At 51.7% G+C, this 11116-nt stretch overlaps 2 protein-coding genes across 2 annotated transcripts in view; one reads left to right on the forward strand and one right to left on the reverse strand.

Annotated features, from left to right (window-relative positions):
• The first annotated feature begins 249 nt into the window (after positions 1-249).
• On the forward strand, positions 250-4509 carry GPR182 (G protein-coupled receptor 182). Its single transcript, XM_049625748.1, has 2 exons — positions 250-775; positions 1299-4509. Exon 2 carries the CDS (start codon positions 1315-1317, stop codon positions 2458-2460), a length of 1146 nt encoding a protein of 381 aa, XP_049481705.1. The 5' UTR covers positions 250-775; positions 1299-1314; the 3' UTR covers positions 2461-4509.
• Positions 4510-5380: 871 nt separating this feature from the next.
• Positions 5381-11116, reverse strand: part of ZBTB39 (zinc finger and BTB domain containing 39) — a 7883-nt gene continuing 2147 nt past the window's right edge. The window contains exon 1 of the mRNA XM_049625749.1: positions 5381-11116. This exon is cut by the window's right edge and continues 2147 nt beyond it. Coding sequence (XP_049481706.1) covers positions 9664-11116 — 1453 coding nt within the window. The 3' untranslated portion in view covers positions 5381-9663.

Genomic DNA, 11116 nt, shown 5'->3' on the forward strand with positions numbered 1-11116 from the left:
TCACGAGAAGTATGAGGCGGTGGGGGAAGGATGCTGTTCTCCCCCTCCGGGTCTAGGAGACTCCCTGAAGCTCAGTGCAGCCCCGTTTCCCACCCCACGTTTAATCCTCCCTCTGTGTCCAGCTTCTCACCCCAGAGCCAAGATGCAGGCTGGGGAGAATGGCAAGGGATGGGTGCGAGCCAGCGGCAAAGGGCAGAGTGACTAAAAGCCTGGCTGATTTTCAGATTTCTTTTAGCCCGCCCACCCACATCCAGTTCTGCTTTTGTAGGAATCAACAGACAGGGGAGAGTGGGATTCCAAGCCAATTTAGAGTGGAAAGCACGTATGTGTGTAAAGCATTGACCACAGGCCCAGCCCTGTGCTGAGCACTTTACCTTGTTGGCTCACTTAATTCTTACAACACCCCTGTTAGTAGATATTATCGTCCCATTTTGCAGAGGAGAGGACTGAGGCTTAAGGAGGCAAATTCCCATAGCTAGTGAGTCAAGAGTCTGGATTTTAATACTTGCAGCCTGACTCCTCCCCGCCCCTGGCACACTGGGTCTTCTGCTGTGACTTCCCCTCTATCTGGATTGGGGGAAGGCAGGAAAAACACTGACCCTCTCCCACAGAGCCTCAGCCAGTGACACTGCTTCCTGGATGAGAAGGACGGCCCTGAAGCCCACAGCAAAGCCAGCCCCACAGCCACAGTCCCTCCAGTCTCCTTGCAGCTCCCCAGCAGCCCAGACCCACCACCGGCCCTCCAGGACCAGAGGCGCTCCAGACAGAAACTCAGGTGGGTGTCACCCTCTCTCAGGGAAGAAGGGAATCAGGGCTTGAAGATAATTGGCTTTTCTGCACAATTCACAAATGTTCCTAGGGATAAATCAGAGGGGTGTGTGTGTGTGTGTGTGTCCACATCCATAGCCCAGATGGCGAGACAGAGTTAAGACTTCCTAAGGAAGGCCCACACGAAAGGGCCAAGGGGAGAAGTGCCAGGAGAGAAGTGGAGGTCAGAGATGGCCTGGGGCTGGAGATAGGGTGGGACCGGCCAGGCTGGGGAGGAACCTGGTCAGGCACCAACAGTTCTGGTCTCTCCCACCACTGAGCCCTAAGAAAATGTCTCTGCTCGCAGGTGAAAGCTGGCAAGGGAGCTGTGTACTGTTTATACACAGTTTGAATATTTAAACTGCCTTTCTTGCCTCTTCAGACCCAGAATCTTCCCCCAAAGCCTCCTGGTCCCGGTAGCCCACTAACTTGAGGCTTAAGGCTGCTTTTGAGGTCTCCGTTCTCTTCCAACCCTCTCTTCTCCCCACCAGGCATTTGCTGGTCCTGATGTCAGTCAGGGACAACATGGGGCCTACCCCCTCGGAAGGGTTCACCACAGCACCTGCCAGTGACTTTGGGGAGATCCACAACTGGAATGAACTGCTCTATTTCTTCAACCACACTTTGCCCGAGTGCCACATGGAGCTCAGGGAGGACACCAAGCAAGTGACCCTCTTTGTCCTCTACCTGGCCATCTTCGTGGTGGGGCTGGTGGAGAACCTCCTGGTGATCTGCGTCAACTGGCGCTGCCTGGGCCGGGCGGGGCTGCTCAACCTCTACATTCTCAACATGGCCATAGCGGACCTGGGCATCGTCCTATCTCTGCCCGTGTGGATGCTGGAGGTCATGCTGGACTACACCTGGCTCTGGGGCAGCTTCTCCTGCCGCTTCACTCACTACTTCTACTTTGCCAACATGTACAGCAGCATCTTCTTCCTGGTGTGCCTCAGTATCGACCGCTACGTCACCCTCACCAACACCTCTCCCTCCTGGCAGCGCCACCAGCACCGGATGCGGCGGGCCGTGTGCGCGGGTGTCTGGGTCCTCTCTGCCGTCATCCCACTGCCCGAGGTGGTGCACATCCAGCTGGTGGAGAGCTCGGAGCCCATGTGCCTCTTCATGGCGCCCTTTGAAACGTACAACACGTGGGCCCTGGTGGTGGCCCTGTCCACCACCGTCCTGGGCTTCGTGCTGCCCTTCCCTCTCATGGTGATCTTCAACGTGCTGACGGCCTGCCGGCTTCGGCAGGCGGGATGGCCAGAGGGCCGGCGCCACTGCCTGCTGGTGTGTGCCTACGTGGCCGTCTTTGCCATCTGCTGGCTGCCCTACCACGTGACCCTGCTGCTGCTCACGCTGCACGGCACCCACGTCTCCCTCCACTGCTACCTGGTCCACCTGCTGTACTTCTTCTACGACATCATTGACTGCTTCTCCATGCTCCACTGCGTCGTCAACCCTATCCTCTACAACTTTCTCAGCCCGAGATTCCGGGACCAGCTGCTGAGTGCTGTGGTCCATTACCTTCCCAAGGTCCGGGCCAGGGGGGACAGACGTGCTTCCTCCCTCTCCTCCTCCTCCACTCAGCACTCCATCGTCATCATCAAGGAGGGCGCCCAGCCCGCCGCAGCAGGCCCCAGCACCACCCAGGCCTGAACTTCTAAGCGCCAACTACCTCGCCCATCCCTGCCCCTCAGCCTCTCCTAGGCAGCTGAGGTAGATCCCAATCTTCTCCACCGGCAAACTAGAAGGCTAGACGTGTAGGTGAGAGATTTTGGGGGGGGGGGGGGGAAGGGTCAGAACACTCATGGTTAATTTTGAGTATGTCCTATAATATTGGGGTGAGAGGAGGAGAGGGGGCCAGGGAGGGGTCGAGAACAAGTCCTCAGTGTTGTACTATTTGTCTCAGTCCTCAGGACTAAAGAAGACACTCAGGAAAAAAAAAAAAGTGAAATAAATAACAGAGACAGCCATGACTCTGGCTCTTTCAAAACTCTGTACTTCCAGCTGGGATAGGCTAAAGAGATGCTCAACAGAGATGCACTCATTTCGGCAATCACCCTGGCCGGAAGGAGTGTGCTCCGCAGGGAGCTCACACAACTTTCCTTTTGTGTTTGTGTGTTGCTGTTCTCCCAGAGAACTATGCAGGCTGTGAGGACAAGAGGTCAGAGGCCAAGGAACCAGGAGGCCTCGGCAGGACGTTTCCTAGCATCCTCCGTGAGATGACAAATGGAGGGGGGTGAAGCAGAGGTCTGGCTCCCCACCCTTCCCACCATCCAGGAAGTGGCTCCATTTCCTTGCTGATACTCTCCCCTTCATCCATCCTGCTTCCCTCCCCCCGAAGCAGAGGAGCCATCCCAGAGTCAGTGCTCCTCACAGCCCACCTGCTCCTGGCTTCAGATCTAAGACATCTCCAGACTTCTAGAAAGAGAGGCTATCAGAAATCCATCCCCATCCCACGCTTTCTCTCCAGATCATAGGAAAATATCAAAGGATGTCCATTCTGGGAGCAGACCTTGGGACAGCCAGCAGCAGGCACTGACAGATGCTCTGTCCCTCAGCCCTTGTCCCCTGCATGGGATGGGGAGGCAGAAATTTTCTGATTCTGTCACAGGGCAGAGTTCTGGTATTCTTACTTTTTAAAAAATGTTTATTTATTCATCTTTGAGACCAAAAGAGTACAAGTAGGGGAGGGGCCGAGAGAGGGGGAGACACAGAAGCCAAAGCAGGCTCTAGGCTCTGCGTTGTCAGCACAGAGCCCGAGGTGGGGCTTGAACTCACAAACTGCGAGATCATGACCTGAGCTGAAGTTGGATGCTTAACCGAGCCACCCAGGGGCCCCGCTCTGGTATTCTTCTAAGTCTGTTCTCACCGCTAAACTTCATTCTCCTTGGCCAGGTCTTTTCATAATTTTCCTGTCCTGCAACTTACTCCTATTCATGCTTGTCCCATAGATAGGAAATGAAGTCTTCTTATTAATAAGTAGGTCTTCTGGGGGCACCTGGTGACTCAGTCGGTTAAGCATCCAACACTTGATCTTGGCTCAGGTCATGATCTCAAGGTTTGTGAGAGTGCAGAGCCTGCTTGGGGTTCTCTCTGCTCCCCCCCTACTCATACTCTCTCTCAGAATAAAAGACAATTTTAAAAATCCTAAAAAAAAAAATTAGGTCTTCTGTAAACAACTCATTTATCAGGGTCCCTGGGTGGCTCAGTCAGTTGAGCTAGGTCATGATCTCACAGTTCGTGGGTTTGAGCCCCACGTCGGGCTCTGTGCTGACAGCTTGGAGCCTGGAGGCTGCTTAGGATTCTGTCTGCTTCTCTCTCTGCCCCTCCCCCACTCACACATTGTCTCTCTCTCTCTCTCTCTCTCTCAAATAAAACATTAAAAAAAAAATCTTTTTTTAAAGACTCATTTATCAGTTAGGGTCTAGGCCCGTGTCCACAAAGGCAAGGCCTAAGAACATGATCCACTGGTTCCAAGTCTCTGGCCTCCTAGTCCTGGCTGTGGAGAATGAAGGGCTTGTGGGCATAATCACTGAGAGCCTCTGTTCTGCTCAAGGGCTCAGTATTTCTGGAATGTTTAACTTGGAACAACCATTCACTGACCCAGAGTGCTCTCTCCTCTGTTCTTAGAAATCTGAAACCATATTCACCAGATGCATGAAACACGTGCTCCAATAGTGTACATACCCGTGCATCAGGAGCACAGAGGGAAATCCCTCTATGATCCTCCTGCTCGTTGGGCCCAAATCTCAAAGGGTCTTAAGTGACAAACAGCTGCTCAGTGGCACAGAGCTGAGGGCTTTTTCAACCGGGAGAGTCCAGGTTGTGACATGGGGTTGCAGTAAGGGTTTAACCCAGTAATACAGAAAATACACTAAAGACCCTCGTCCCTTGTGCTCATATAAAAACCAAGCCAAAATCTGATGCCTACATCACTGCCTCCTCGGACTTGGGCTCCAGAAGCTTCCTAAAGGGAACTTAATTTTACACCGGTCCTATCCCAAGTGACCTCAGAGGCCATCCCCCCATGGTCTCACTCTTCTCACAGATTTCTCTGGCAACCGCTGTCACCCAGGGCAGTATGAATACCTCCTCAGGGCCTCGGGAGGACAGAGAACCAGTGATACTGACCACAGCAAGGCTGCTTGGCTCAGCACTGACTGAGCACCGCTGGGGGCCACGCCTGGCCACTGTGCTGAGACCAAATGAGCCACATCACGCCCCAGCCTCTGAGGTCTATCTCCTTCTCTGTGGAGGTACATTTGTTATCGACCTCGTGAGATTGTGCCAAACCTCCACCTCCTCCCTGATTCTGCCTCTCTCCGCTCCAACATACCATGTCAGTGAATCCGATGGCACTGGCATGACCCTTTGAGGCCAAATCTCTTGTCCAACTAGACATGAGCAAGAGTCCCACTACTCTCTGAGCCAACGGAAGATCCCCTCAGGGAGGTTTCCCCTGGAAAGGTTGGGTTATTGACTTAATTTCCCACTAAAAACAGGTCAATAAGTCAGCCCTGGGGGATTCCAGCTACAGGAAAGGAAGCTGCCACCTGGAAGAATCCTGGCAGCTGCTGAGAAAGCTGCCGCTAACGGGTGCTGGGCTCCAATCTCAACAAGGGACAGTAACCCCAGTCAGTAGGAAAAGAATTCTCGTTTCAAATTTCCTTTTTTTTTTTATTCTAAATAAAAACCACACTTTGTGCCGAACAATGGAATATAAAAGAATCAGATGTACAACGATTTTAGACATCTACTATTTGGGAAAAGAAGTTTACAAAATATACAAAACTTTACAGCAATAGATAGTAAACACTTAAATATTAGGAGGTCAGTACTTATTAATTTAATGGAAGGAAGTTAGACGTCAACAACTCTTCTTGGTTTCTTAAGAGACTTTCGCTAGCAGAGGTGGGAGGGGAGGGCAGACTGGACAGGGGGAGGGGTGTTAAAGAAACATCGAAATCAAAACAGTTTCATTTCCATTCGGGTGTTCAGCTTACGATGCGTGATCACAATGAAATCAATGCTGTGTGCCTGTGCTTCCTGACTCACTCAGTGCAGGACTGAGGCAAAAGGATGCGTGGGGACCTCCAGATGGGCAGACTTCTCCACACAGCCCACTCCCGTGCCAACAAAATCAGTGTCCATCTATAAAAGGATTTGAATTCGCTTCCAAAGATGAGTAGTCTCAAGAATAGGGCACAGCAAGAGGCCAGAAAACAAAGAGTATTCATCAGTAGCAAAACCTGACTGGGGAGAAGGTATTTAAGCCCAAAGGTTTGTCCTGGAGACCAAGGGATGCTGAACAGAAAGGAAGAAAGTCAAAAAGAACTTTTACCCATTTCCTGGTTCTTAGAGGTCACGTGGGCCCAACTCCCACCTCCTTTTTTTCCAGCTAGCCATGAACTATAGAGACCCCCTGGGGCCTTAAAATTTAGGACCAAATACTAAAATACAGCAGCGCTTCCCAGCAGGTGCTGTGGCCATCAGTGAGCCATCACTGAGTGACAGGAGAAGCAGGATACAGATCCCCTCCTCTGGCCACAAGCAGCCTCTGCTGTTTCTTCCAATGTGCCATACAAGTATTACCTTTTTCCCTTAAGAAACAGGTTGGGAACAGCCTCATGCTTGGTTTAATGCTCTACAGTCGCCATCTCGAAATTCTTCATTTTTAAACAAAGGGCTCTGCAAATTACGTAGCTCGTCCTGAGTCAGAACAAGAAAAAGGAAAAAGGGAGAAAAAAAAAAGACATTCAGGGGTCAAAGAGAACCTCAGAACAATACAGCAGACTGCTAAACTGGGCTCCAAGGTGGGGAAGGGGGGGCGGTGGGGAAGGCGGGGGCATGGGGGCAACAAAATCAAATGAACAGAAGGTTGAAAAAAAATAAAAAAACTCAAAAGAAAATGAATACCTTCAACCAGGTATCCCAGATGCCCTCTGCCACAATAGAGAGTTTCAAGTAAAACAGTTCAGAAAAGAGTGAGCTGGAGGCAGCAAACATGAGTCCAAACAGAGGGAGGGGTTAGGTGTGAATATGGGGACAAGCAGAGGAACAGGGTTTGGTCAGTGAGCCTCATGAGCTACTGACCCTGCTACATGTCTAACTGCAGCCAACCGGGCCACCCTGATCAACCACTTGACTCAGGAGGATCAGGGAATGCAGTTTTTTGTTTAGTGTTTCAGGGGCAAAGTTTCAAGGATTTGCTTTTTGGTTACTGGCAAAAAGGGAAAACTTCACAGTTTCAGGTTAAGTATACAGACTACCCAGCATCCACGATGCCCTCCGTTAAGGAAAAGGGTTTCTCCAGCACACTGATCCATTCTCAGCTACCTGGCTGGGTTCCAGTAAGTACCACCTCTCTCAAATCTGACCATTCAAAAATCAGTCCTCATCAACAGTCTGGGAATTACCCAGCCTTGAAAAGCTTAGCAGACACTAGACGGTAGCCTTTTGCACGTTCTCCTTAAATTTCTAATGGTCAGCATTGGGAAGAAAGGGAGAAGCCAACCAGGGGTGAAAAATCTCAGCACTGGGGCACCTGGGTGGCTGTCAGTTGAGCGTCCGGCTCTTGATCTCAGCTCCGGTCACGATCTCCCGGTTCGTGGGTTTGAGCCCCGTCTTGGGCTCTGTGCCGACAGCATGGAGACTGCTTGGGATTCTGTCTCTCCCTCTCGCTGCCCCTCCCCTGCTTGTACTGTACTCTCTCAAAATAAATAAACTTTAAAAAAAAAAAAAAAAAGTCTCAGCACTGCTCTCCTGACAAGAATGACCTGAGGCAACAGGTAACAAGTTGGGTTTAGATGGTGAAAAGTGGCCACTGTACAAATCTCTTCGTGTAACAGTCACCCCACCAGAGAGTCATGCACCCTAACTGAGAGGCTTTATCAACTTAGGGCTAGGGAGAGAGACAGCAAGTCCAATAAGGACGGAGCTTTGGCTTGCCTGTATATCTTAACATAGCTTCCCAAGTTTAGGAAGGATGAGAAAATGTGCAAAAAGGTCCTTCATATAACTTGTTACCCTCAACACAATCCCCAATCTACTCAATCACAGGAAGGAAGAGGGATAAAAGGCCTAGGAATTTAATAGGCCCCAAATTTCTAGAACTTACATCCATTATCTAAAAGGTAATGCAAGAGACCATGTGGAGAGAAAGAAAAGAATTTGCTTGTTTAAAGGCTTGACACCTTCTCCCCTATTCTAGCCCCTGTTTCCCAAATCTCTGGCCAGGACTGTCCCCTGGAATATGGCTACTTGCTGGAGAGAAACTCATTTTCCTGAAGTCACTAATCCAAAAGAGATGCTGGATAATATGTATATAAAAGCAAAAATAAATAAATATTATTGTCCAAAAAGGCTCTGTGAGTGAATTAAAACCACTTGCTTGTGAAACAGCCCGGGGTGCGGCTGAGTCCCACCAAGGGCAGTGTCAGGGCCTCGGCCAGGGACTCCCAGAGCTCGCCTGAGCAGGGTGAGGTAGTATGAGTTACTGAGGTGCTACCTTGTGAATATGCGAGATCCGAGGGCCCTCTCCCTCAAGCCTTCTTTGGGCAGAAACCCCTCAAGCCACTGAGAACGGAGCCAACCAGCCCCAAGGACTGGGCAGACTCCATCACAGCCACCCAGGGAGGGCCTAAACCAGCTGCCCTCCAATAGCGCCCCCTGGTGGCAATGCAATGACAGATCAGGATAAATTCCAGCAGGTCAAAGGTGAGCTGCCAAGGCTCCCGGCCAGTTAGTGTACAAAGTAAACAACGGGTTACCCGACTGGGACAGACAGAGCGCACATCCCGCTACACACCACGTTACCCAGGTCCCTTCAATCCTGAAGGGCTCACAGTCCATCACTCTGCCACCTCATGGGGTCTTCTCATCTACACCACAGGTCAAACACACTTCTAGGTGGGAGACTGGATGTAAATTAAGGCAAGGCTGCTGCTGTCAGAGACATCCCCACCTCTCCACCAGGAAACTCAAGCTCGACGGAGGCCGCCAGATGACAGGTGACTGTATCAAAGTGGCTCCTTGTCCTCTTTACCCCACAGGGAAGGCCTAGCAACCTGGGCTATAACTCCATAAAACCGTATTTCTTTGGAATTGAGGAGAAAGGAGAAACCTCCCTTCCTGTCCATCCCGGCTGCCACTTCTGGCGGCACCGCAGGCCACCTCTTCTGACTGGCAAGGATTCATCCCAAAGCGTTCTGACCTAAATAGAAAGCTTTGTCCCCAGTTTGGATCTAGTTGCCAAAAGATTTTACTGTCCCATCAGCAGATTAGAGTGTCGCAACAAGCAGGCACCTCCATCCCATCTGCCTTTTCCCTGCTGAGGGCTGGGCCGGGAACCTGAGGTGAGCTGCCCTGCTGACTAGTCTTTTCCGAACGACCACATTTCCAAAATCTCTCTCACAGCTGGGTGTCCCAGTTGGAAATCTGGTACTAACACCCACAGTGAAAAGCCCTCTCTCCACCTCCTCTATTCAGTGAGGCCGTTGGTTGGATTGTTAGCAGCATAAAACCTATCAGTAAACTAAAACTTGAGAGGCTCGGAGAGAGGATCTAGTTGACGCCAACTGCCTGACCAGATCCCCAAACCGGCCTCAAAAGAATCAAAAAACACAGCCCTTCCTGGGCAAGAACAGGTAAGGAGGTAAACATGATAGGGCCGTCGCTTCTCAAATACAGTAACAGCTCGTGTGCTCTTTCTTCTTCTTTTCTTCTTTAAACACAGGACAGAACAGAATTCCTAGCAAGGCCAAACTGAAACTCCGGCTGGAGAGGGACCAACAGCCACTAGAAAATCAACGTCCTGGCTGCCGCCTGGGAGCTCCCCCTAGCTCCGCTGGGACCCAGTCAGCTGTCCGGGTTCTTTTCTGCCTCTTTGGAATGGATAATGTACATGAAGGTCTGTTCGATGGTGAAGTCGGGCGGGAGGCTGCCTTTGTGCACGCCGACGTGCTTGCTCATGAGGTTAAGGGTGGAGCTGTAGTGGCCACAGACCGTGCAGCGGTACATGAGGGCCCCCGAGTGCGTCTTCAGGTGGCACTTGATGGTCGAGCGGCCTCGGAAGAACTTGTGGCACACCTTACACTGGTACGGCTTCTCGCCTGTGTGGATCCGCCGGTGGTAGTTGAACTCGCTTGTGTGGGCGAACCTTTTGCCACAGACCTTGCAGCTATACTTGCTATTCCCAGCTTGGCCCTGCAGAGCCAGCTCCTCACTCAGGAACTCCTCTGCGGGCAGCTTCCGCTTCTGGAGAGCTGGGTGCTGTAGCCCAAAGCCAGGACGGGCGTCAAGGCCACTGTTGCACTTGTGCTGGCTGACATGGTAGCGATAGGCGGCCTCCGACTTAAAGCTCTGGCTGCACAAGTGGCAGTGGAAGAGGGCGTCTTCCAGGCTTTGGTGCACGGCCATGTGCTTCTCTAGGAGATGCCAGTCCACAAAGCTGTTCGCACAGACAGAGCAGGAGAAGACTGAAATGCCGAGATGGGACAGAGTGTGCCACATGAGGCTGCAGAGGTTGAGGTGGCGCTGGTCACAGACGCTACAGGCCTGGCCCTTCAGGTTTAGATGGTCCAGGATGTGCCCCCGGACCACGTGGAAATCTTTGGCCAGTGCCTTCCCACAGGCAGCGCATTTCAACTCCGCGGAGGCTGTCCCTGAAAACAAACCCAGCTTCCCAGACAGGGGATCGTTGGGGTGGACAATAATGTTGTTCTCAAATATCCCATCCCGTCGGTGGAGGGTCAGCTGCCACTGCGTAAAGAATTTAGTTTCACACATGTCGCAGGAGAAGAGGAAAATACCAATGTGGGACAGAACGTGGGTCACCCGGGAGTTTCGGTCCTGGAAGTGGGTCTCACAGACCTTGCAGTTGCCTGTCAGCAGGTCCACGTGGTCCCGAGCATGCTGTCGGATCAGCTGAATGTTGGGCTCTAGAACTTTCTTGCACACCTGGCAGGGCATGGCCTTATTCTCTCGGCTGTCACTCTCTCCAAAAGTCAGCTCATCCTCACTGTCGTCACTCAACTCGATCACCTCCTCGGCCGTGCCTGTCTCCTCAGTGGGGTCTTCAAACGGCAAGTCACCATCCCCCAGGTCCTCCAGCTGGAGCTCATCCATCTGTCCAAAGCCTGGATCTTTGGAGTGGTCACTATTGCTCAGACAGGAGTTGGTCCCAGTGGTCATGTCAATTGCATTGTCAGTGGTGAAGAAACTGTTTTTACTGAAGTCTCCATTGCTCTGAACTTTGTATGGCTGGCAGCAGCTGGTGCTGGTTTGGATGCCCATGCTGACAGTGCCTAGG

This window comes from Panthera uncia, chromosome B4 (genome assembly GCF_023721935.1).
Source record: "Panthera uncia isolate 11264 chromosome B4, Puncia_PCG_1.0, whole genome shotgun sequence".
Taxonomy (NCBI): domain Eukaryota; kingdom Metazoa; phylum Chordata; class Mammalia; order Carnivora; family Felidae; genus Panthera; species Panthera uncia.

Coding starts and splice junctions, on each gene's coding strand:
- GPR182 (XM_049625748.1), top strand. CDS start 1,315: ATGTCAGTCAGGGACAACATGGGGCCTACCCCCTCGGAAGGGTTCACC.